We start from the raw sequence: 26707 nt of genomic DNA, 5'->3' as shown, positions 1-26707 counted from the left end.
GATAACTTTATAATACTCTTAAATTTTAATATCTGGACATTAATAGCTTCATTATTTTTTACTTTATTTATAAAAATAATGAATAATCCCCAAAATGGCGGCGCCCATGATTTTGGTGTATCGGACTTGAAAGCAATTTAGTATCACTGTAGCTATTAGAATAATTGTTTATAATTTCCTACTGATGCATGATGTCTGGAAGAGGAAGGGGCAAAGGAAAATCGGTGTCATTCAATGTCGAAGTTCTGGGGTTTGGAAAAGGAGAGGCCTTGCCGACTGCAACGTTGCAACCCCCACCACTCTTCCCAGTGAGATTCAAGGAAATTACAATATTACAAGCAGTTGCGAGGATGAATTATCACTTTCACGGCAAAATTATTATAAGTGATTTTAAATGCCAGAGTAGTTTTATATCGTGGTATTTTGGGGTGAAAATCTGGTCTTTACTCTAATTGCAGTCGCAGGTGCTCATGTTGTTTACAATTTACCAATCAACTACACCTGTACTATATCCTCGCGGTATCGGTTTTGGAGCCCTTAAGAACAAATCGCAGAATAATCAGTAAAGAATGTACATTTTATTAAAAGTTCATTTACACCTAAAACTATTCATGACTGCACACATTTGTTCTGTCACAGTTTATTTATGAGTAACCAGTTTTTCTTCCTTGTTTATAACGTTATCTGTTTTGGAGCAGTTGGTCATAGCACCACTCGCAGCCATTGTAGAGATCACACAAAAAATGTATGATCACAGGAAATGGCAACAGTGGCAAATATAACAATAAATAAATCTTATTATGTATCAATAGTTCTTCTACTAGCATCTATGTATATTTTTGTTAAAGCTTCTTGTTCATAACAATGATGCAGTTTTGCACCATTGTGAAAATCATGCAAATGGAATGTGATGCATTTATGACAGGCTTAGAAACATTTAATACTGTTTTGTTTCCAAAATAATGTAAATGTTATTATAAAAAAAATAGGGGCCCCTAGAAATATTGTTAAATTCAACATGAAATTGATAATTATTTCAATAACGAACTTCTATAGGGACAACAAAATGTGAAGTGGGTGGAGGTAAGAAGTCACCTGATTTTTATTCATTAGACAGTCAACAACAAACAGGTTTATCAAGGATTTCAATTAATTGACATAATCAAAAAATAAAGGTATTTTGAATGGGTATAGTGAATTGGTATAAAAGTGTATTAAGCAATTTGACATTTTTTGGTCATTGTTATGCATATTGTGTATGTTTACAGGATTTAGACAAGTTGGAAGCATTTTCTTTACTTGTAGCAAAGTGCAACATAATGGTCAACAAAACTTCATCATCAGTTACATGCACTTCAGACCACTCAGCTACATGGGGCCTACCCTTTTTGTATTGTAGCTTAATGCAGTGTATGACACAGTCTCATTAGTGCAACTAGTCCTACAGGTTTTGTCGGATTGTCATTAAATGTGGGTCATCATATGAAGCTGTGCATGTTGATAAATAACTTTTCAACAGATTTTTTTAATTAGAATTATTGACCTTTTGTTGTTATTGTTCATGCATTTCTTGATGCAGCCTCATTCAAGCAAGTAGTCCTGAAGTTTTTGATGGATTGCCATTAGCTATCAGAAGTTCTATGGTTATCATCTGGAACTTTTATATCAACAAAAAATGACTTTGCTTCTGCTATTATTTGTTGGAGTTATTGCCATTTTGTTTTGTAGCTTAATATTCTTGTTAGCACAACTAGATCTCCAGTACTTGGTAGACTGCCATTAAATGTGGAACGTGTGATCGTCATCAACTGAAGATGAATATTTCGATAAATCACTCTGCCCCTTTAATCTTTGTTAGAGTTATTGTCCTTTTTGATTTGTAGCTGAGGGCAGTGTATATCAATAACTTGTGAATGCAGCTATCCATATATGTATTTTAACGGTTGATGATTGAAAAAAATCTTGGGATATAACAAAATAGTCATCTGAAAATCTTGCCAAATCATAGGTGCCTTAGAATTTTATTACAGGTTATTGGCCTTTGGTACTTGGAGCCTGTTGTATATGAATAAATCTTGTCAACATTGTTTCAGGGGTTAAAAAGTTATAAAAATCCACATTCCCAGTCAAACAAAAATAAAAACTCCACATTTCCAGTCAGGCAAGTATGAAACATATTCTCCCAGAATAAACTCTTCCTCAATCAGCTAACAAACAACAAAGATCCTGATCTCCCATCACATAATGCACCTGCAGATTAGGGTCTGTGTTCTTTGTTCAACTGTTTACTCCTAACAAACCGCACAGACCCAGATCTGCTGGTGCATGATACGACAGCAAATCTGGGTTTGTGCAGTTTGCAGTTGGATTCATCTTGTAAGCAAGTATATATGGTAGATGATGCAGCACAAGTAGGTCAGTTTGAAATTAGTTTCAGTAAGGTCAATTTAACACACTCCACAGTTGAACCATTTTGAATGCATATATTCTAGCAAGGTGATGCATATACTGGTAGATGTAAAAATGACTGTTTGTAGTTACCATACTATTCTTAAGATGTAATATTGAACAAATTATGAGTTCCCCCTTTGCATAAAATCATGTACATTGATATATTCATGTTGAAAAATTGGATTATGCCAGGAGAGAGAATTGGTGTAAGGGCTCTCAGTTTTCTTTATCAGACCAACTCATTTCTCAGTTTATAACATATATTAGCTATAGCTTAATGATAAGTATATGTTTAACATCTTAGCAATTACATTTATCAGTATGAAATTACAGATAATCTGCATTAGTGCTGTGTATTGCTTCTGATATCACAGTATGAATCATTTCACAATACAGTGATACATGTGTACCTTTGTGCTTTTTCTGTATGACTAACTGATAATGAACCCAAGCTTATCATCTTAGTATTTAGTGTCCAGTCATGTGCATTGTAATATACAGGCAGAACTAATTTTAATTGGGTACCGCATGATGAAAATGGTTGATACAAAGTGGAAAAGAAAATAGTTCAGTGAATCTAATATTAGCAAGTGTGAAACATGTCACAAACATGTAATTGCTATGTGTACAGGGGCCCCGAGTGGCTGAGTGGTCTAAAGCGCTCTCCATTGTGGATCACTGCCATCTCACCTCTGTCTGTGTGGGTTTGAGTCTCGGATTCAGCCAATGTGGGTATGTGAGAAAGCTTGCCAGTAGCTTCTCATGGGTCGGTGGTTTGTTCTGGGGTTTTCCTGGGTTCTTCTTCCACCGTTAATACTGGCCGCCATGTATAGCCTATCATTTGCTGAAAAATGGCGTTAAACCCTACAACAACAACAACAACAACTATGTGTATATAATGCATATCTCAATTTTATGGTAAGTTCTGACATAAAAATATATATATTTGTCATGCTATATCATTACTACTGTAAATTTTGTATCATTTTCAGCCCCAGGAATTTAAGCCAGTACCACTACTTCAGGGTGATGACTGGGAATACATGCTTGCCCTCAAGCAAGAATTCCGAGCCACAATTAGGAAGTCACCATACTTTATCCATGGAAAAGAGAAAAAGAAGGACATAGAGAGATATTCAGACAAGTACCAAATTGGACATCATGATGCAAGCACTGAATGGACTCCAGGTGACATGAAATAAAAAAAAGTATATATGAAATGAGAAAATATTATCAAATCGGGGCTAAAGGCACATATGAAGAAATAAACATACATTAAGAATAGACATGTGCCTTTTCCAGTTTTCAAAGCAAATGTAAGCATATATATATATATATATATATATATATATATATATATATATATACACATAGAGAGAGAGATCAAATACAGTTACAAAGGAAATATATAATATGCACCAGTTGGTAGGCATGTTTTTACTTCCATTTATAATTATAACATTTTGACTCTACATCAAATGGTAAAAAAAAGGTAAATTTTAATGTGCAAGGCAAATCGTTGGTCTGGTTTACTGAATTGTCACATTAATATCATTGATAGTATTTTATTTGGACAAGAATGATGGAACTATTAATATATCACTTGAAATCAGTATCCTTTTTATTTCATATTTTCGACACATTTTTTAGTAATGTTGCATTAAAAAAATAAATGAATAATTTCTTACATTTCTTTCTTTATTGGAAATTTAACTTTTTATGTACAAATAAAAATTATTGGCATTTAGCCATCATTTAATTTTGAAACTAACCATTTGGTGGCTTGTCATGAAATATCCTGATTTTCTTGACATATTACCAAAAGAGCAGGAATCAGTGCCAAATTTAGAACTTGAGTACTCAAACGGGCAGACTCAACTTTGTCAATGATCCTTTACTCACAGACTACTGAGCATGGATAATAGCCACTCTCCCACCCCACCCCTATTTTATCAATATGCTATGTAAATGAGATTTAAAGTTGCTAATTATGTTACTCTACACCTACCCTTTCTTTCGGTACAAAAAAGGCATGGCTCTGTCCTGTCAACAATAAAAGAGGTCTCCAGTATGATTTTAAGTATGACTGCATTTCACTGCCTGAATACTTGGTATGCAGATATTACAACAACAAACTACAATGTACAGTAATTTTAGAATTCTTCATTAGCTGCATGTCACTCTGACAAACATTTCCTAAAGTTTTATCTTTATTGAACAACAAGTGTCTCCTTTCAATTTTGAGTGGAATGACTGAAATGGTGTTCTCATTCAGAAACATTTCCTAAAGTTTTATCTTTATTGAACAACAAGTGTCTCCTTTCAATTTTGAGTGGAATGACTGAAATGGTGTTCTCATTCAGAAATCACAGTTTATGTCAATAAACATACTCCACAGCTGGATCTCTCACTTGTCTTGAAAGCACACTTGCACCATAGATGAACATAAGAATCTTGCAGCAATGTCTTCTTGTTTTTATCTTCTTTTCCACAAAGCTTGTAAAAAGTAATGGGAAATAACCATAAATAAATTTTAAAACTTTAGCAAGAGGATCCAACTTCCTAATGTTCAATTTACAATCTTATTTTGTCAAAATTCAACACAGAAATGAATCCATGAAAGAAAAAAGACGAGGCTCGTGAGATAAAGAGTTTTTCAGAATAAGGATTGTTCAGCTTATTAGTGAAAAATTAAAGACGATACTAAATTTCTGACAGAGGGAATGTTGTTGGTGTAATATCTTTCTCAAATTTCCAGTGGGAGTAAGAGTTGCCTTTCCTTTTGTATCAAGTGCTTGATTCATAAACAGTGACAGGAATCTAAAATATAGCCTACTCTTCTCTCAGCCCCTGATAACCACTTCCACATCAGTTTAAGAGGACTTATAGTAACAGAAAGATGGAGTGGTATCACAGTGTCATATATGGTTCGCATATAAGAATAAAAATACTACTTGGTAAATATTCAACAGTACAAATGTTATCACTGTCATGTTATGGTTTCAGATTGGTTATAAAATAAATAAGTTATTGAATGTGTACTGGTTGCATCTGACAGTTGGGCTTACTTTTCCAAGTGATGGTTACCTTCAGGATCATTACCATAAAAACTAATGTACCCAAGTCAATACACATTCCATGCCTTACCATTTTCCCCATATGGAAAACGCTTGTTGATTCAAGTGGTGCCATCCTCCAATTCTAGAAAGTTCTATAATATAAACATTATGGACCCAGTCTGACCCCATGTGCAGTAATTCTCTTCTTTTCTGAATGACATGTTCAAACAAAATGGAGAATTTATCACTTGAGGAAGAAGAAAAAAACATACCAGCAATGGTTGTTCCTGTTCAGGACTTTAGAATATTAATCCCATGTATTTAATGAACACTATCATCAGTCCTTTTGTTTTCAGAAATTTTCTTTAATAGCTCTGTTTTTATTTTAAGTCATTTTTGTAACACATGAACATACCTACCCTCCATATATTTAGGTCTGAGTAATTCAGCTGGCCATCTAAGTCATATTAATATTGATGTGTTTGTTTTTTGTTCATTGGTATGTAGTCATGACATCATAATTTTTTTCATTTCAGTCCGATAATTCTTCTTTAAAGTATTTTGAGATGATATTTTAATTTCAAAGTCACTTAGTAAAGATTTCACACTTTAGGTATTCCTTTGTTCGGTATGTAGTAAAGATAACATAGGAGTAAGCACAACCTTGTTGTCACTCATCATCGACATCTTGCTTGAAATTATTTTGTTCTCAATACATTTTTCTTTCAGAAGAGTGTTGCAGTCTGTTGAGAAGTGTGAGCAACAGAAAGCCCCTTGGAAAACACACAGCCTGTTTGTTGTCTTTGTCCAGATCATATTTGGGAAGAAAGGTCATTCATACTCATCTTTTTGTATACCCTCCCCCTCTGAATCCAAGGGATCTCAGAGTGGAATGCCAGATTCTTTGGACAGTAGGCATTCTGTTGCTGGGAGCGAGTGCTTTCCTCATGAAATGGAGGATCCTTACTTTCCCACCTCCATTGACTATGCCAGCTCAGAAGAGAGCAGCAAAACTTGTTAAAGGGTATCATCTCAAAGCTGGCATCAAGTGCCCCTCCCAGGACTCGAGGAGCAGCACCCTCCCAAGCATGCGCAAGTGCTATTTGCCCAGTTGGGTTGAGCAGTGCCTTATCATGCAGAGCAATTGCCCCTCCCTACACCATTCGATGTAGGACCAGTGTCCTCTTATGGTGATGGACAGCTTGCATAATCCTGATGAGGATAAACAGCATTCTAGTTTCATTAGTTGTGGGCAGGATTCCTCCCCCAGATCACTTTTGCAATTTGGTTCAAAGTCTGGTGACTGGTCATTGACAGGGAACTGGTCACCAGCCTCCAGTCACTGGTCATTGAGTACTGACCAAAGAGCACTGGGTACCAGTCATTGTAGCTATTCAATCACCAGGCTTAAGACATTAGGTTACAGGCCACTTTTTGTCGAACAAATTGTCCACCAGTCAACACAGGCAGATTTGTGGTATGGAGTTTTGAATCATTAGTTTGAGAACAGGATGATGAGGTCTTGTCTAAGGAGTTCACAGAGGACCATGAGGGGAAAACTCAGTCTCTCCATTTATGGTCCTCTGCCACCTCCCACTTGGAAAGAACTTGATAAGGTGGTGTTAACTCTACCCCCTACTTCCCACCACCACCGAATTGTGCTCTAAATCGGGGATACTAAGATCCTCTCCAATCTGGAAAGGCTCTCAGAGGCTGCTTCAGGGCCAGACTATTGTTTCCTCATTCTAACATGATCAGGGAACTTTAACAAAGAATTGCTAATCGTCCTGCTACAGTAAGTTTATGATTGAATGCTAGACAACAACAGCAAAGAGTCCTCTTACAATATTTATCCCACTGTTGGCCACTGTGACACAGCTAAGACTTGTGGTGAACCTCGTTTCTTCTCAGGATTTAATTTACATAAGAATAAACTTCCTTGCCTACCTGGGTTGAATTTGTATATCCCCCAGATTGGATAGGCAGGATCCTTGCTCTTTTGAGGACTGTTCAAGCCAAGGCCTCCTTGTCAGCCTGACTTTACTTTTCCCTTCTGAGGCCTTGAACTATGTGGGGGACCTTGTCCCCCAAGGAAATCTTCATCTACATCTCTCCAGTTTCTCCTTCAGGCACCTTGGAACTGCACAAAGATTATCTGTTGTCCCAAATTTCTCTAGGGTCAGATTTCAGTTCCCCTCACTCATATCTATATTACAGATGTATATGATTCAGGCTGGACCCCACATGATGTTCTTCACATAAACATTTTTTTGAAATGAGGGAAGTGTTTTTAGCCCTGCAAGTTTGCAAAGACCAAATCAAGATGTGCTGCAAGACAACATGTAGTTGCACATGGCAGATGACAAGGAGACAATATGCGCCTTGTCATTGCATACTGGACTACGCTGGGTGGTGTCAGATGGTATTACACTACATGTTTGTTACATTTCCTGCAAGAAAAATATTCCTGTGGACAGTCTGTTCAGGATAGGCAAGATACTCTCACAAGCTGCCTTTTTGTCTCCCAGTCCCAGACTTAAGAGCCTGACCAGTGGATGTTATCAGCTGTGTGTGGGATTGGCTGTTACTTAGATATCCCTACCCTTCAGATTGATTCTGCATGTTTTCCAGGTCAGGACAGCCACTGCTAAGCTGGTTCTGATAGCTTTCCTGTGGCCTTAATGGTAGTTCACTTACCTCCTCAAACTGTTGACAGACCAACCCAGCTCATTAACTCATTGGAAGAACTTACCATCACAACATGAATTCTTATCTTCACAACAGCCCTAAGGTTTTCCACCTTATTCAAGCTAGGCTAGTTGACGGTCTACCTCCAGGGTCAATGATGCAAACTGGAGAATCTTCTGTGATTGGTGCATAAGGAAGCATGTCATCCAAGCTGTCCCTCTCTCATTGCAGCTCAGATTTTGTTTTGCTCTTCCTCATGAGGGGAGAAGATACTTGGTCCCACTATCAAAGATTATAGGACAGCCATTTTCAAACATGCTCAGATTTTCCAAAAGTCCAGTTATGAACTTAGTTCCTCATACAGCAGATCTCATAAAGAGTTTCAAGCTGCAGAGGCATGTGTCTCACTCCGTATGTTGAGGTGGAATGTGTTTTGTGATCCTTGTATTAACCACCTTATTAGCCATTGTGTGAGGCTTCGTTCAAGAATCTTACACTTAAAACTGTCTTTCTGCTTACTTTAGCTTCTGCAAGGAGAAGAAGCAAGAACTATATCCTCTCTGTAGAGGTGGGGCGCTTACAGTTCAATGCTAATTATGAATCTGTTATTCTTTCTAAAAAATTAACTACCTTCGGTACTTTCATCTTCAATGGAAATTCAGTTTCAGTTGTATCTGTGCTGTAGATGATCAAGATAGACTACATTGTCAAGTTAGGGCACTTAAGTTCTATTTGATAACTTGCAAAGGGAGAAGGAAGGGCAGAAAATATTCATTCATTCTGTTAAAGGATTCTCTAGGTGGATTACAATCACTATCAAGAGATATTTACAATCTGTCTTTAATGAACCAGAGTTGAGATATTTTTCCCTGTGTCCAGTAGTTGTTACAAAACCTTTGATACAGACTGTCTTATAGCTGTGGATTTGTTTTACTCTAAGGTGTGTAGTTTAAATTGTAATCCTTTGGAGCCCCTTCCTGACTGACAAAACTTTATGAAAATGTTTTTGGGGGAGGTGTAAAACTACTTTTAATTGTGTAATACTTACCTGTCACTATTGTCAGATTCACTCTTCCCACCCTGCTCTGTTGTCCTTCATTAGTCAAGGTCCCAGAAAAGAATGAAGAGCACTACTGCACATGGGCCAACAATGTGGAGTCAGATTGGGTCTATGATGTATGTATTATAGAACTTTCTAGAATGTGAGTATGATAGATCTGGAATGGATGGTGGTTTTCCATATCGGAAAAAGGTAAGCTACATAATTTTGACAGTATTACATAATTAAAATTGAAGTCCCCACCCCCTCAACATTTTGCATCATTGCTGTTTTAGGTCTGTGTCATAACATTTCTTTTTTTTGCTTTCAGACTGGGAGAGATTTCCTGAGGAACTACGAATTAAAGAGAAGAAAGTACGGAAAATCAAATCAGTTATTAAGCCAAACATTCCTGCTCGAAAGAAAAAACCTCCACAGGATATAGACTTTGAAAAGACACTTGAGGTTTGGAAATCTATTTAGTAAACTCTAATAGTGTCACCAGATTAAATCAGTGAATTTTACATATACTTGCTGATAAGTCAGATCCAACTGCAAACTGCACAGACCCAGATCTGCCTTTGAATAATGCACCAGCAGATACAGGTCTATGCAGTTTATTAAGAGCAATCAGCAGAACAAAGACCATAGACCTGATCTACCAGCATATTATGTGATGGCAGACCAGAGTCTGTTTTGTTTACAGTTTTTTTTTAAAGGAATTTGATTACTGAATATTATCATAAATCTTTATTTTTAGAAAACAATTTTATTTATGTAGGCTTAACACCATTTATCAGCACATGATAGACTGTACATGTGGGCCAGTAAATTTGGTAGAGGAAGAACCCAGGGAAAACCTCTGGAAGAACCACAGACCCATGGGAAGCTACTGGCGAGCTTTTTATATATCCTTGTTGGCTGAACTGAGACTGAAACCTGTGCAGACAGAGGTGAGATGTGTGAGTGATCTGTAAAGGGGAGTGTTGTGGACCACTCTGGACCCCTCGTCTGAGGATACTGTTCTCCTATGGTGTTGTCTGGTGGATATAGTATTTGAGCAATGGCACTATACATCCACCATACTGCACTTTAGGAAAACATTTCCTTTAGGACAACCACTCCGGTGGCCTAGTGGTTAGAGCATCTGCCTCGGATGTGGGAGGTCATGGTTTCGAACCCCGGCCGAGTTATACCAAAGATTTACAAAAATGGTACTAACAGCTGCCTCGTTTGGCGCTCAGCATTAAGAGGTTAGTGTTAGGACTGGTCGGCCTGGTGTCAAGATAATGTGACTGGGTGGGACATCATGCTACATGTCTGTGGCATTATGCCCCACTGCTAGACATCACTGTAAACTGTCACGTTGCAGACATCGTAGCATTTTTACTGAAAAATTGCTAAAGCTATGTTAAAAATCTAAATCACACACATGCACACACTCCTTTAGGACAAGGCAGTCATAGATTTAGCATTTCACATTATATAATGTGATGTCATATCATATTGGTGCATGGCATTTGGACCCACTGGAACAATTCTGTGGTAAATGGAAAAGCATACTGTCCACAAATAAAAAATAAAAATAAATCCTTGAAGTTAGCCATTAGGAACTCCAGAATTTAGTGTTTGGTTTACTAATAATTGTTATTGACATTTAAGAAGTTGAAAAGATAGTCTTAAAGCTAATAGTTTCATTTTCAAGTGCATTCTTTTGGCAACTAAATTCAAATTGGGCTACCAGATTCTTTTCCAAGTTACCTGCTGATCTACCCTCTGATTTCTAGTTTACTGGTCATTGACCAGAAAAGAGCTTATGGGATGGTCTGTTGTCCATCATCCATTATCTCTCCATCCATGAGCACAAAATTGTTATCACTACTTCTCCTAAAGTACTTTGAGGATTGTTTTGAAACATTACACACACGTTCATCCCATAATCTGGTTGGTATAAATGAAAATGGTGGTACTCAGTCATTGAATGATCACCACAGTGAGGTTTGCACTTAAAGACTTCTTATGATCTCTAGTTTTGTTGTAAATGAAAATGGTGCCAATCTGACATCCAATATGGCCATCGTGGCAGCCATCATGACAATCTTGCCACTACTCCTCATGGATGGATGGTCAGCATGGACTGATATGACCACCACAATGTCATCTTGTTATTGCTAATCATTCTGATGAAAAGCAATGTTGCCATGCGGATTTTGCATTCTTATGATGTATTGGTGGTCAAGAACTAGTCCTGAATGTATGGTCTTTTCATCTTGTGCTTTTTACTTAGCAATTTCTTATGTCTAGATGGCCCTGATTGTGCCATTTAGACATTAATTATGCCTGTTACAGTGGTCATCTTGAAGATCTTAATACAGTGCTACCCATTTATCTAGAGATCCTTAACATAAATTGTCAATATAAATGGCTTTCACGATAAATGCTGGGGAGGGGGGACTAAAAAAGAATTCAAAATTTAGCAGACAAGTGAAATTCATCTGTAAAGGGTAATTTGTCATAAGTATGTAGAATTTAGATTTGAGAAAACAAACAATATGAATTTTGATTAAATGAAGACAAAAGACAAAATCAATTGAAATACACTTGTATACTGACAACTTACAATAATGTTACCTTTGTGCTATATAATCCATAATGCATGAAGTACAGTACTTGTACTGTGTTACCCAGCATGTGGGGACCACGAATGGCTGAGTGGTCTAAAGCGCTCTCCGTTACAGATCACTGCCATCTCACCTTTGTCTGCGTGGGTTTGAGTCTCTGGTTCAGCCAATGTGGGTATGTGAGAAAGCTTCCCAGTAGCTTCTTGTGGGTCGGTGGTTTTTTCCGGGGGGTTTCCCAGGTTCTTCCTCCACCATTAATACTGGCCGCCATGTATAGCCTATCATGTGCTGAAAAATGGCATTAAACCCTACAACAACAACAACAACAACAACCCAGCATGTGCTACTTAACATTCAACTATGCATTGTTGCTAGCAGTATGTGGCTGTTTAGTTGTTATAGTATTTACATGGTACATGTACTTAAGTTGGCCTAGATTTTGAAACTGCCAGAAACAACAAACGTAAATTTTGTAATGAGGCTACAAGGTAAAGAAGCTACTCAAATAGAAATGAAAACCTGTCACCAAGGTTTGAATTAATTAAGCTTAGTTTGCATTTTATGCTACTGTTGGTAGTAGTTACAAGCATAACTAAAGTTACTGTATTTCCTACAGAAAGTGAAACTTTCACAACACAATTAATTTGTTCCAATCACCAATAAATTCAGAAAATTCAAACATCGATCAAATTTCACTGCTTTTATTCATATTTGATGCCAACTTCTTTTGATGAAGGGTGCATAAAAGATTGTAGCTTGCTTGTTTTGATGAATGGTGCAAATGCTATTGAAGTTGCTGCAGAAACACACTTCCGAGGACCAAACATATGCACATTGTTAATACAATGGCAACATCAAATAATTGTAGAACAAAGTCAGAATTGGCAGTTTGTCAGCTTAAACAATAAGAAAATGAAGACTTTGTTCAAATTGGGACCAAGGGCTTCTGTCAGCATGTACAGCTTTTGTTATCTTGACGTTGACATAAGCATGAGAAATTCAGTAGTAACAAGAGACCACAGGACTATTTTCGTCAACAGAGGCTGCTTGTTGACATAAGTGACGTCAACATAAGTGGGTAGGACTGTATCACTATATTTCTTGAATGAATGGTCACATAATCATAGGGTTTTCACTGAAAGACGTCTTATAATGTCTGGTTGGTCATAAATGAAAATGGTGCTAATCCAACTTCTAATGTGACTGCCACAATGGCCATCCCGATAATCTGGTTATTACTACTTTTTTTTCTAATGAAAGTGTAGAAATTGAAAAGTTGTTGGGAATTATGTTTTGAGCTTATTTACAGCAGAATGTGAATTAGGGTTTAGGTTCAAAATCAGAATTGTAGAAAATAAGGTCACACACAAGTACACTATTTTAAGAGGCAAATAAACATTAGAAGGCTTGCCAGCAGCTTCCTGTGGGTCAGTGGTTTTTAATGGAGCTTTTGCAGGTTCTTTCCACCAGTTATACTGGCTACCATGCCATGTATAACCAAATCTGTGTTGAGAAATGGAGTTAAACACCAAAACACCAACAACAACATTTACTTTATGGTCTTACTTAAAATAGCAACCAAGTATATATCCACTGGTTTTCATGTCAATTTTACATGGCAGGGGCAACAACCCACATGACAAATTAAGATAAGGCCAGTCAGATGAAACACAGATTAAAGAGGTCACTTTCTCTACTTTATATATGTAGTTAGCTTTTATCAAAGACTACTTTTAATAAGGGATAGTGGCTAATTAAAAAGCCAATGGTTTTCTCCAATGTTGTGGTACTTTTTGGGAGGAGATTATGAATATGATGAATAACAAGCCAGTTACAGACAAAATGCATCTTAAATTGTGCATTTGCACATAGTATACATAATAGTAAATTATAGTACCTTTAAAACTTGTTTTTTTGTTTTAAATTTTTAAAAATTCTGTGCATATTTTCAGTAAGTGTTCTTGACTACCTCTGACAGCAATTTTTGTTTTCATTAAAAAGATTTTATTTATTTTTCTTTTTATCATTGACTTGTTTAGAACATACTAGAATTACCCCAGAAAGTACAGTTCATGTGTTTCTAGATATTTTCTTTTCCAAAATGCTTTTGCAAACCTTTTGTACAGTAGTGATAGGCAAATATATTCCCATGGTGTGTAGTGAAGAGTGAAAAATGTTCAGAAAATCAGCAACCAAAGTTGTTTTGTGCATGTAATAAATGTGGGTGGGGTTTAGAACCTTGCCTTATATTAATGCCAGTTCAATAAAATTATTTCTTACACCGATGAGAGAGAGAGAGAGAGAGAGAGAGTGTGGTGTGTGTGTGTAGAACAGCATAAGGTATATGAGGCACTTAAGCAACATGTATTGAATGGTTTTTACTGCACAGACTTAAGATATCAGTTCCGATATTTTCATTGTCAAATACCATAGGTGCTTGGTCATGTATTTATTAATTTCAGTAATAAAACGCTAAGACGGATTAATATAAATGTAATTGCTTCATTGCACACTCCAATTTCTCCTTCCATAATCTGGAGATGGACCATGAATTACTATGTCTCTGGAGATGGACCATGAATTGTTATGTCTCTGGAGATGGACAATGAATTGCTATGTTTCTGGAGATGGACCATGAATTACTATACCTCTGGAGATGGGCCATGAATTGCTATGTTTCTGGAGATGGACCATGAATTGCTATGTCACTGGAGATGGACCATGAATTGCTATGTCTCTGGAGATGGACCATGAATTACTATACCTCTGGAGATGGGCCATGAATTGCTATGTTTCTGGAGATGGACCATGAATTACTATACCTCTGGAGATGGACCATGAATTACTATACCTCTGGAGATGGACCATGAATTGCTATGTCTCTGGAGATGGACCATGAATTACTATACCTCTGGAGATGGACCATGAATTACTATATACTATACCTCTGGAGATGGACCATGAATTGCTATGTCTCTGAAGATAGACCATGAAAGGGACATATTGTTTTACTGCTGGCATTTCTGATACAAAAACCACTTGAGGTAGACAAATGAAACTCGGAGTGCATATTTGTATGAAATTTGTAGATGAAGATTAGATTTCATGCTAATATAGCAACTTTTATTTACATTGTTATGAGTCTATGCTCTTAAAATAAGTAACAGAAAAGAGTGAAGACAACAAGCTTTGTAAAATTTAACAAATAATTTATTTCCCTAGAATACAAAGTGAAAAATGAGAAAAATAAACTTACGGTTTTACGAATTAAATTAAAAAATAATCCAAGAATTAAAAAACACAAGTCCTGTCAGTGAAAAGTTCTAAGTGTATCTCAGTTCAAATCCTGATGAAAATCCAAGATGGAAGGCATTGATGTCTGTAATAGCCAGCAATGTACTGATGTGCCAGCCGTCTCTTGTTGAAACACAGAAAATATTCCAGTTTTGAATTCCGTATAAATTCCAGTAAATGTCTTTGTCCAAGATTTATCAGAGCACTTATAAATTTCCAGGGAAAACAATCACTTGAATTCAGTAATTTGAAGAAAATAAAATTCTTCCCAAACTGGTCACAACATAATACAATTTAACATGTCAGATGTTTAAGCATGACTGATAGAAATTTTATTAGAATGTCAGTTATACACCTAATTAAAATGCAAAAGAGATTCTCAGATGGAGGTCAAAAGTTCATTCTTCTGGAAAAAATAGAAGTTTGTTTACCAAATAACACATGCTTTATATCATGTAGTCCAGGTATGACCTTGACTCAACAGTTCTTACTCTGAGAAAGATATTACATTTTTTTTATACAGTTGTTTGCAAAAACTGTCACTGATGTTAGAAGGTCATCAACTAGTTACATGTTTCAATTCTGGGCAATGTCAAATCCAGTAAGCAATGTTACATTGCAATAGCATGTAATGGAATTAAAAAAATTAAATCTTACAAACAAACAATTAAATTAAATATACATAACAGTATATTTATAATTTTTTAATTTAGGGATCTTGAGCCTTTATCTTTAGTGAAGGCATACATGTTTTACAAATATGAATCTAGTTTGTCTGCCCATTTTATAAACACAAATTTAGTTATTTGTTAAAGAATGGCTGACTTTGTTACCACATATACTTGCTAAAAGATGTGTCCAGCTACAAATTGCTCATACCTTGATCTGCCATTTCAGAATACACTAGCAGATCAGAATACTTGCAGTTTATTTGGAGTATTTGGTTGAACAAAAACAGTATTGATCTGATCAGCAGGTGCAGATCAGGGTCAATGTTTTTATTAGCTGGACTGGAATTATAGGCAAGTATATATGGTACTTTTACAATGCAGCAGGAAAAACTTTAAACCCATTGGCTCAAGTACTATATTCTCTCACAGTAAATATTTGAATCTAACATCGTTTATGACATCCAATTTGAAAATTGTTGTTGCAGATACTGGAGAAAAAGGAGGATGATACAAAAGTTGAAGATGATGTAAAAGAGAAAGAAGGAGAAGAAGAAGAAGAAGAAGATGAAGAGAAAGAAGGGGGTGAAGAAGAAGAAGAAATATATGAAGAGGATGAGCTTGAAGAGGTAAATGATGTATTGTCAAACTTTATGGATGACTTGCACTTGGGGACAGGAAGAATTCTACTGATTTTGGGCTCAACAGCTGAAAGGTCAAGGGATCTTTTACTGAAATAAGAAAAATGGTTTTAACACAATAACTTGATTTGTCAACCATCTAGTTATCAGTCTTTATGGATAGCTTACAATTAGGGTATAAAAGGATGCTACTGATTTTGGGGTCATTTTTTAATGAATTGTAAACATGAATGAAACAAAATTGTTTTGCACCAAGTTTGTGACTTTGTAAAATGAGAAAATTAAATCTATAAATTGTATTATGTGCTGGCCTTAATTCTGTTAATTTATGAGAAAATTTAATACAAAAACAAAGCTGTATTAAAAACAAAGTGGAGAATAATTAAGCTTTATTTGAAAGTGAATAATATATACAGTGCTTACATACAGTGGGTCCTGTCTAATGGATATGTCATAAAGAAGTTTGTAATTTGCTTTCTTATAGGTCAGAAACTTTTAATGCTTTTTATAGAAAATTATGTGTAGATTAAAAATTTGTTTCTCCTGTAGAATTTACTCCAGTTAAATTCAAATCTGTACCATTCTAATTATTGAAGATTATCCCAAATTAAAAATTCTCATAACTGACCAGCTGATTAGCCATTAATGTAAAAGTGTATTGATAGCATGGTCATTTCAAGTCAAAATTACAGATTTTGTGTTGTACATGGTCATGAATTGTGACCAGAAACAGGGAAAAGGCTGTTGTTTTCCTTTTTTAAATTTCTCAGTGACAACACGGCAAATATGGCTCTTTTGATTCTACTGTCAAGTAATATTGCTCATTCTGTTTTTTTCCAAACATGTTAAAAGTCATCAGGTCTTCCTTATCCTTATCGACATAACATAAAAGGATTTAGACATCTCATTGAGGAAATCATTGGGTAAAAATTGGAGAGCAAGGGAGTGAGCTAGCACGCTAGTCAGAGATCAAAAAGTTGAAGATTAACACTCTTTGGCACTTGATTATTTATATCCAAGTTTGTAAGTCAAAATGTGTATTGGAAATGTTGATATTTTTTATTAGACTACATAAGTTCATGCAACTTGTTTTCCTTACAGGAAACAGACTACATCATGAGCTACTTTGACAATGGGGAAGGTTATGGAGATGATGATGATGATGCTGATGAAGGTCCCATATACTGAAAAGATTTTTAAAGAGAGATCAGCCAAAACATGTATATTAGTTGTCCTACATTAGTCTGATCAAAGACTGAAAGAAATATTAAAACAAACCTGCAGCAAGGGATAAGGAGATTGAGGAATTTTAAGGAATGGGATTAAATTGAAGTAGTGAATGTTTCTCTTCATTATCTGCAAACAGATTCTTTGATTAATCTTAAAATTGTTTCAGAGATATGCTAGAGAAAGTTAAATTTTTTTATAGATATATTCTTTACAAATTGTTGAATTTTCACATTTTTAACAACAAATCTGGATGCAGTTATATCTGAAGCACCTCTCTCTGCTATTGGCATCTGATAGAAGCAGTCTGGCTTTCAAAATGGACTAACAGCTACATGTAATATGAACTCTAAAGCAGTCTGATTTTCACTTTGAAATAGAAGGTGGAAGATAGTATTCTTCATGGAATTGCTCCTTACCAGAAGGAATTTGTAACATCATGTATGATTTAACAGAAGCTACATCAAAGTATTCATCATGGAAAAGCACTCTTATGAAATTTGTACACACTTGTTTAAATCAAGGATTCTTCAGCTGAAAAATTATCACCAGCATGAATCAATATGACGGACCAGTTTGACAATCTTCATGGATTAAGTGAGGAATTGCTGGACATACTAGTTTGGTATTTTAATGATGGAGTAGCAGTTTTATTAATGGCAGTCACAGAACGATTAAGTATTCTTATTTAATGAGCAGTTTTGTGAACATTTGTCATAAATCAATATGTTATTCTTCTTGGAAGGCTTGATGACTTTTCAGGCTGGAATGTGTAGTATTCATAATGCAATATCAGCTTGATGACTTCTCATGCTGGCTTGTGTAATATTCATAATGCAATATCAGCTTGATGACTTTTCAGGCTGGAATGTGTAGTATTCATAAATTATTTTGAATGTATGGAGAAAGTCTGTCTATTGTTTCAAATGGAACAAAAGTGTAAGGAATTCAGAATAATCTACAGTTAAATAAAATGAAATGTGTCCGAGTCTAGAATCCCACTGAAGGTTGCACAGTTAACATATTTACCTGTGTATAACTTGCTGTTACATGCATAATACGCAGGCAGATTTGGGTCTATGCTATTCACAATAGCATCAAATGGCATTGATTTGCAGTATCCACACACAGATCACTGTCTCTGTTATTTTTAAGGGGATGCAAAGTTAAGTATGGTGTTTGTAATAATTCAGTTACACATGGGCTTTTTTTATGAAGATTTAAACAATTCATAGTAACAGTAGCCAGGGTTTGGATTTGAAGTTTTGTTATTTATTTTTTCATGTCAGAGCAAGATTATATCTTTTTATGGGATGGTATTCCCAATGAAAAGATTATTTCTTTATGAATAAAATTTAATGTTTTTGGAGGTGGAAAATCGTTTTTTTTTTTATAGAACAATACTTATAATAAAAATGTTGTACATCCTATGCTAGATTATTTAAGGCAATACAAAAGCTGAGAGTGTTTGAAAATCAGAATACAAGTAATGTCGTCCCCTACTTGTCTTAATATTTCAGATTTGTCTTTCTATATTCTGTCCCGCTGCACTTGATAATTTCTCCTTTGAATGCATTTCCTGGTCACATTGTCATTAGGAATATAAGCCTGCTACCTCCCTTGTCCAGCCCAAATAAACATGAAAATTGAGCTTTTCTGTCTATAGCATGTAGACAAAGGGCAATAACTCTTACTTATTACCTCCCTTTGCCATCGCTGGGTGTTGCCAGTTTTTAAGCTTACTGAACTACCAACAATGCTTGCATAGCAGGGTGGTTGGGATGGTCTTCAAGTAATGTGATTGGGTAAGTATTCTTGGAGGATCATAATTTACTTAAAAATTTGCTTTCTCCTTTGAATAGATTCCCCAGTTACATAAACATTACGAGAATAGGTGGAGGGAATGCTGAGCATCCTACCTATACATGAGGTATCATTCCAGGGAAGAAAGATTGGTAGTACTCAAAGAAAGGTTTTAGACACAGGCCCAAGGCAGATGACTTCAAAATAATCATGAACCCAGATTCAAATTCCATGTTTCCAAAAGCCCTATTCGTTTACTATTATTTGTTACACAGTATTACTTTTGCTTTACTTCAAATATGAAAAGAAATAAACAAAATCATTTTAAATTGACTTGTGTGTTTATTCAGATCTCAAAATATTTCATGCTGAGTGATGTTTTCCTCCAGATTCTGATGTTAGCCATTGTTGAGTTTATCAAGGTCAACCTTATTTATTAAATCGGCATTGTTAGCATTTGAAGCATGACATGCTTTATACAGATTCTTTTTGCATTTGGATATCTTGTAAAGGACATTAAAAACTGTATGGCACAGATCTTACATCCAGTATGGTCACCATGGCAGCCATCTTGCAAATCTTGAGATTGCTTCTCCTCCTGAAGAGAAAGTCATATCAACATGGGGTTTTCACCAAGACTTGTGTTGTCTAGATGGTCCTAAATGCCAGTAGTGCCACTCTCACACCTAATATAGCCTGCAGGGCCATCATCTTGAAAATCTCATTATTATATCCTCATTTTTTTCTCCGTTAACTTTACATTGTCAGAATCATTCAGTATTTTATGATATAGCACACATTCATATTGCACTCACGTGCAGGACACATGTACCCAATAGTGTATTAGGAACTACTTTGTAAACAAATCATGTTCACTCATATAGCAGACACTTTACGTTTTGGTTGATTAAATTTGTTTCTGAATGAAATAAAGCAGATGTTTCATGGACTGCCACATACCAGCTGCTTTGCTACATTCCACATTAACCTTTTTGATACATTGTTTTGGATTTTGGCAATAGATGCCAGATTTCATAAAATTTCTGTGTACCTACAAATAACATGCAAGTTACAAGGGATAAACTGTCTCCTTTAGCTGGTAATTAGAATGGCATAAAATATACTTAGTTTTACATCCTGAATTTCCTCAAAATGTACTTTTTTAGTTCTGCAAATCCAAATTACATGAGCCTTGTCATGAGTTCCCAAGCTTGATTACACATTTCGAATATGGACTGTAATTTCGATATTTTCCAAGTGCAATTACATCCTCCTTACTGCACTCAAAATGAAATAAACATTAAATTCCATAGTGTCTTTTTGATTATTGCAATTGAAAGACATCATATTTTTCCCACAATATGATTTTAAATAGTCAATGACAGAACAAACACTCTTGAAGATGTCACCATGCTTCTCCCTCGCTGCTTCAATCCAATGTATTTCATGTACAATTTGCACAGATGAATCCAGTTCATAATCACAAAATTTCGTAGAATCGAACAAAATACCAAAATCTATTCATTCCAAATCAAATGGAAAAGTTGTTGCAATTTGCATTCATTCACAATATGACTCCAAATTTCAATTTTAAGATGACAAAAATGCCATTTTCTTTTGAAGGTTATGTCTAGCGAGTGACTAAGTTCAAATTTACCAGGGTGGAGTTATGTGCGCATTCATAATTTTGTTGCTGTGTAATGTTGAATCTGTGCTTGTGTATTTAGTTTGGAATATGGCATACATTCAGTTACTTTGTTTCTTGTAGTGTATTTTGTTTATATAATTAAGCGTTAGGTAGAATAAGAAAATGAGCATATAATAAAAAGGTTACTGCATTTGTATGGGAAAATATGAACTTGTTTTGTTGGAAGGATATACTGCAAGTCCAAGGTCATGCAGTATTCCATCCGAAAAACTCGCTCATATTTTCCCATACAAATGCAGTAATCTATAATTATCACTACACTTCCTGAATGAATGGCTATACTGTATTGATGTGGCGTTTTCACCAAGAGACTTCTGATGATATCTAGTTGGTCTTAAAATGGTGCCAATCTTACATTCAGTAAAGCTGCCATGATGGTCATCTAAAAAATATTGCTATCCCTATACCCATTGGATTTTAATATTGAATGGTGATTTTCTTTAAAAAAATTAAAATAAATTGTCATTGTTTGTGATAGAACAAATATGATGATTGTAAATTCAATATGGTTACCACAGCAACCAATTTGAAAATCTTGATATTGCTCAAGAATATCAGATGGTTTCAACACTATGCAGTCAGGAGAAAGACAATGTTTATTTTGGATTCCTCATTATTGTTTTTGGCCAGTGGGCATCAGTTCCTTTGGTGGACTCATATATTGATGTGTCCTCAAAAAGAGTTGGATCTCCAGTCTTATATGTCATCATTCAGAGGAGTTATGGCCCCTGATTACCTCTTAACTTTCGTTTCAACTCAACTTTACCAAGGATTGATGGATTTCAGTGGATTTGGCTTGCTGCTCTATCTTAATAAAACTTTGAACAAGTTTGATTTCCAGTGTTACTTGGCATATTTATAAGACTTATGGCAATGATTGACCATCCTCTTGATATTGTTTTCCTTACTATAACTTTACCAAGGGTTGTCGGATTTCAGCCTATATTAATGAGTGCTACAACTCTATGAACTTAAAATAAGTCACAAGAAAGAGCAAAATGATTATGTTTTGTATAATTGAGAATATAATTTATTTCCCTAAAACACAAAGTGAAAAAATTAAAAATAGCTCACAGTATGTTGAATGAAATCCTAAATTCCTAATTATTTTATCAATTCCAAAAGTTTCGAGTCAACAGAATGAGATCCAAAGTATTCCAAATGATGGACAGTAGGTAATGTATTGATGTATCAATAGTACTGAAGAATAGCTATGATATAATCCCAGAATGTCTATAAATGAATTCACAGCATTTCTGATACAGCCATAAATCCAAATAGTCTTTAAATGAATTACAGTAATTCTGTACAGCTGTTATTCCAATCTGAACATTTCAAGCCCTGTAATTCCAAAACATGATTAAATCAAATATATGAATTCCTCTCAATATAGCTTCCTAGACTGGTGGTGCTACTAAGAATGCATAATTCTATAAAATAATTCTATTGTATACACATTAAAGAGAATGCAATGTGAGGCTTGAATAAATCATCTTGGCATTTTAAAATCACTCAATCAGTAAACAGATCAGCTGTTAGAAGCCCAATTAATCAGGAACGGACTCCCACTAAACTCGTGTCCTCAATTTAGATCACATGACCTATACCTGAACTATAGTACATCTCAACCTTGGAACTTTATGAATGAATTTACGCATTCTATACATGACTCATCTTTAAAGTGCAAACTATGATCATAGGTTATTTTTTGTAGTCCAAATGTCAAACTAAACAACCCTTACAAAAACTATTATTATGAAAATAATACACATAATAAAGACATAAATAGCATGTTACCTTAAAAACGTTCAATCTGCAGCATTCTACAACATCATTAATAGTAATTGTGACCTTGATTGGCTGTCCCATTGACTTCAGTTTCTGCAGCTTAACTTTATCAAGTATTATTGGATCTCAACAAAATTTGATGCAGTTTATATTGACTAGACTTTGAATGAGTTTGGCATTCAACTCTTAACATCAATTTATTGAGCTCTGCTCCCCAATTGCCAGTTCCCCTGACTTGGGTTTCCACTGCATTGCTTTAACAAGGATTGTTGAATTTCAACCAAACTGGGCAATGCAGATAATATTGATTTCCAGAATTCAATATCATTATGTAAAGGAGCTATGACTTGTTTTTCCATTATCCTAACTTTGGTTTCGGCAGCATAACTTGATTCAGGATTTTTTTATCAAGGAGCCTTGAATGAGTTTCATTGGTATCATTAAACATTATCATTTAGAAGATGCATGGATTCTGATTACTATCCTTGACAGCAGGACTTTACCAAAAATTGTTGAATGAAATTTCATGTGTGTATGCAATTTTTGAAGTTCTACATTACCAAAACTAGGAAAAAGCTGACAGTGACCTACTTTTCACATCTTAATGATAACAACTTGTCATGTTTAATGCCTCACCATGAATGTGAATAGAGCATATAGTGGTACCTACATTGTTGATGTTTTCATTTAGGTCATTTACTTATGTGATTATTAGCTTCAAGATATTCAGCTTGTCATGTAGATGTATTTTGGAGAGTACAACACCAGGTTACTTGATGGAGGTTGCTGTGACCTACATGCTGCAGTGACTGGTCAAGTTTTCCATTTAGGTCAGTTTTTCCAGCATTATTGGTCACAGAGGCTTGTAACTTTGTGTATACATTTCAGTAAATACAGTGCTACCCCACCAAAGTTAGGTTGAAGTGACCTACATTTCATATTCCAGTCATTTGGTTAAATTTTGTTAGTCACTTTTTCTGGCATTATTGGCCACAGAGACATAAACATTGGTTGGTTTATAGCACAGGAACACAAGAAGGTTATTTAGTGCTGAGGCATAAAGTGCCTTGTCCAAGGACACACCAAGGTAGCTGACCCTGGCTGGTCTAATGGTAGGATTCTAACCTGCACCCTTTCAGTGATGAATCCAGTACATTAACCATGGAGTCCCTCTGGCTCCAAATTTGATATGTATATACATCCTGATGAGTACAAGATTTTACTAAACTATGGTCGCTATGGCATGCATTTTATACATTTTGTTTTTACTTCTCTTCAAGGTCAGATATGGAGGTTTCTGTTTAAACTAAATTTTGAATCTTCCATACCTGAAAACCCCATATTCATTGGTATAAAATTTTGTACTGCATCCTTCCTGAATAATTGTGCTTAAAATTATGACCCTCAGAGAGTTGATCCATTAGTGATGTAGCTGTCGGACCAATAACTCACTAACACTGATTTAAATGTAGATGATCTGCAATAGTTTGAAATGAGCAGCAATCCTGTGGAAATTTAAGAAATTAAAATGATATATTTGACACCTGTTGTCAGTATGGTCATTGATAGATTGAGAGAGAAAAAAAGATGATGAAAACTGTTGGGAAGAATTATGAAGCTAATGTGCATGCCAACACAGAAGTGTGATCTCTGCATATTTTCTTTTACCGGTATATTATATAAACCTCAGTGAGAAAATATTTCCCTATGTTATGTTAAAGTATTGGCAATAATTCTTTGAGTCTCAGACTAAACTAGTTCTTTGAATGGCAGATTGATGAATTTGCCCCATTAAATATAACAACTTGTCTAATAGCATAGCAGTTAGCTGTGTTCTTCTTGAAACTTGCTGCTATTTTCTCCATCTTGTCCATAAAATAATGGTTCAATTGCTATGATGTCTGCAGTGTGACAGTTTGTAGTGATGTCGAGCACTCGGGCAAAGGTTGAACGAACAGATGTGCTTACAGTTTAAATTTCTGTAACCTACAAATGGGATTACTCATTTTTTCAATATTCTCTCTCACCTGCTTGTTTTGCCCCAGTAATTGTCTAAATGATATGTGAAATACTTTTCTTTGGCACTGTTTATCTCTTGATTACCTTAATGGTAAATTTTATAAATTGGTTGGAGTAAATTTATCAAACAAATGGAATTTTTATCTACATTTATAAAGTTACACCAAAAGCATGAAAAAGTACATTTCAGAGATTTTCTCTATAAATTATTTTGCATTTAGGAGTTTATATAGCATTATTGGCCACAGAATTATACAGCTTTGTGGATATACATTAATGAGTACAGTACCCTCCTTCCTAAATCAGGTCACAGTAACCTTTATTTCATACTCAGTAACCTTGGTCAAATTTTGCAGTTAGAGTCAGTTTTCATACACATATGACTGGGTTATACAGAATGGGGTGTATATGGGCTTTCATGTTTTGTGAACACATTTTACTTTTTTTTTTCTTTAAAATTATGAAAGTCACTGTTGTCTGCGAAGCAAAATTTTGTCTTTCATCAGTGAGAAAAAAACAAGAAGACAAAGTTATCTATACTCCCCATCCCAACAAGTTGTCTGTTTGGAGAAAGAAGAATTTGTAGAAGATTTTATACTGGCATATACATATTAATATTATTAAAGAATACAGGGAAGTGACAGGCATAACAAGTTTTACTTCAGAAGTTTGAATCATGGCTGGATGGCTGAACAGACAAATGGATAAAAATATTTAAAATACTGAACTGGAAAATATGAATAGTAAAAGGCATACCAGAGCCACTAGTCTAATACATGTATTACCTGAGCCACTAGTCTAATATTACCAGAGCCACTAGTCTAATACATGTATTACCTGAGCCACTAGTCTAATATTACCAGAGCCACTAGTCTAATACATGTATTACCTGAGCCACTAGTCTAATATTACCTGAGCCACTAGTCTAATACATGTATTACCTGAGCCACTAGTCTAATATTACCAGAGCCACTAGTCTAATACATGTATTACCTGAGCCACTAGTCTAATATTACCTGAGCCACTAGCCTAATACATGTATTACCTGAGCCACTAGTCTAATATTACCTGAGCCACTAGTCTAATACATGTATTACCTGAGCCACTAGTTTAATACATGTATTACCTGAGCCACTAGTCTAATACTACCTGAACCACTAGTCTAATACTACCTGAGTCACTAGTCTAATACATGTATTGCCTGAGCCACTAGTCTAATACTACCTGAACCACTAGTTTGATACCACCTGAGTCACTAGTCTAATACATGTATTACCTGAGCCACTAGTGTAATACTACCTGAACCACTAGTATAATATTACCAGAACCACTAGTCTAATACATGTATTACCTGAGCCACTAGTCTAATATTACCTGAGCCACTAGTCTAATGTATTACCTGAGCCACTAGTCTAATATTACCTGAGCCACTAGTCTAATACATGTATTACCTGAGCCACTAGTCTAATACATGTATTACCTGAGCCACTAGTCTAATATTAACTGAGCCACTAGTCTAATATTAACTGAGCCACTAGTCTAATACTACCTGATCCACTTGTCTAATATGTGCACCAAAATTCACAAAAATATTTTAAATAATTGTGGAATTATGCCCTGGAAACAAAAGTGGGAATGATGGATGGATGAACAAAGCTACAAAAGTTAAAATTAATGAAACAAAAGCCCCTTGAAGGGACT

At 35.3% G+C, this 26707-nt stretch overlaps 1 protein-coding gene across 1 annotated transcript; it reads left to right on the top strand.

Moving 5' to 3' along the window:
- The first annotated feature begins 74 nt into the window (after positions 1-74).
- Positions 75-19820, top strand: LOC149800650 (DNA-directed RNA polymerase III subunit RPC7-like). The gene is made up of 5 exons (XM_089954661.1): positions 75-308; positions 3444-3639; positions 9569-9702; positions 16309-16449; positions 17563-19820. Exons 1-5 carry the CDS (start codon positions 189-191, stop codon positions 17647-17649), a joined length of 678 nt encoding a protein of 225 aa, XP_089810787.1. The 5' UTR covers positions 75-188; the 3' UTR covers positions 17650-19820.
- Positions 19821-26707: the final 6887 nt, after the last annotated feature.

The sequence above is a fragment of the Sinohyriopsis cumingii genome, chromosome 4 (genome assembly GCF_028554795.1).
Source record: "Sinohyriopsis cumingii isolate HCF-2022 chromosome 4, ASM2855479v2, whole genome shotgun sequence".
Classification (NCBI taxonomy): domain Eukaryota; kingdom Metazoa; phylum Mollusca; class Bivalvia; order Unionida; family Unionidae; genus Sinohyriopsis; species Sinohyriopsis cumingii.
Note: the sequence above shows the minus strand (reverse complement) of the source record. Positions and strands in the feature narration are given on the sequence as shown.

Coding starts and splice junctions, on each gene's coding strand:
- LOC149800650 (XM_089954661.1), top strand. CDS start 189: ATGATGTCTGGAAGAGGAAGGGGCAAAGGAAAATCGGTGTCATTCAAT. Junction 309..3,443: donor AACCCCCACCACTCTTCCCA/GTGAGATTCAAG, acceptor TATCATTTTCAG/CCCCAGGAATTTAAGCCAGT. Junction 16,450..17,562: donor AAGAGGATGAGCTTGAAGAG/GTAAATGATGTA, acceptor TTTTCCTTACAG/GAAACAGACTACATCATGAG.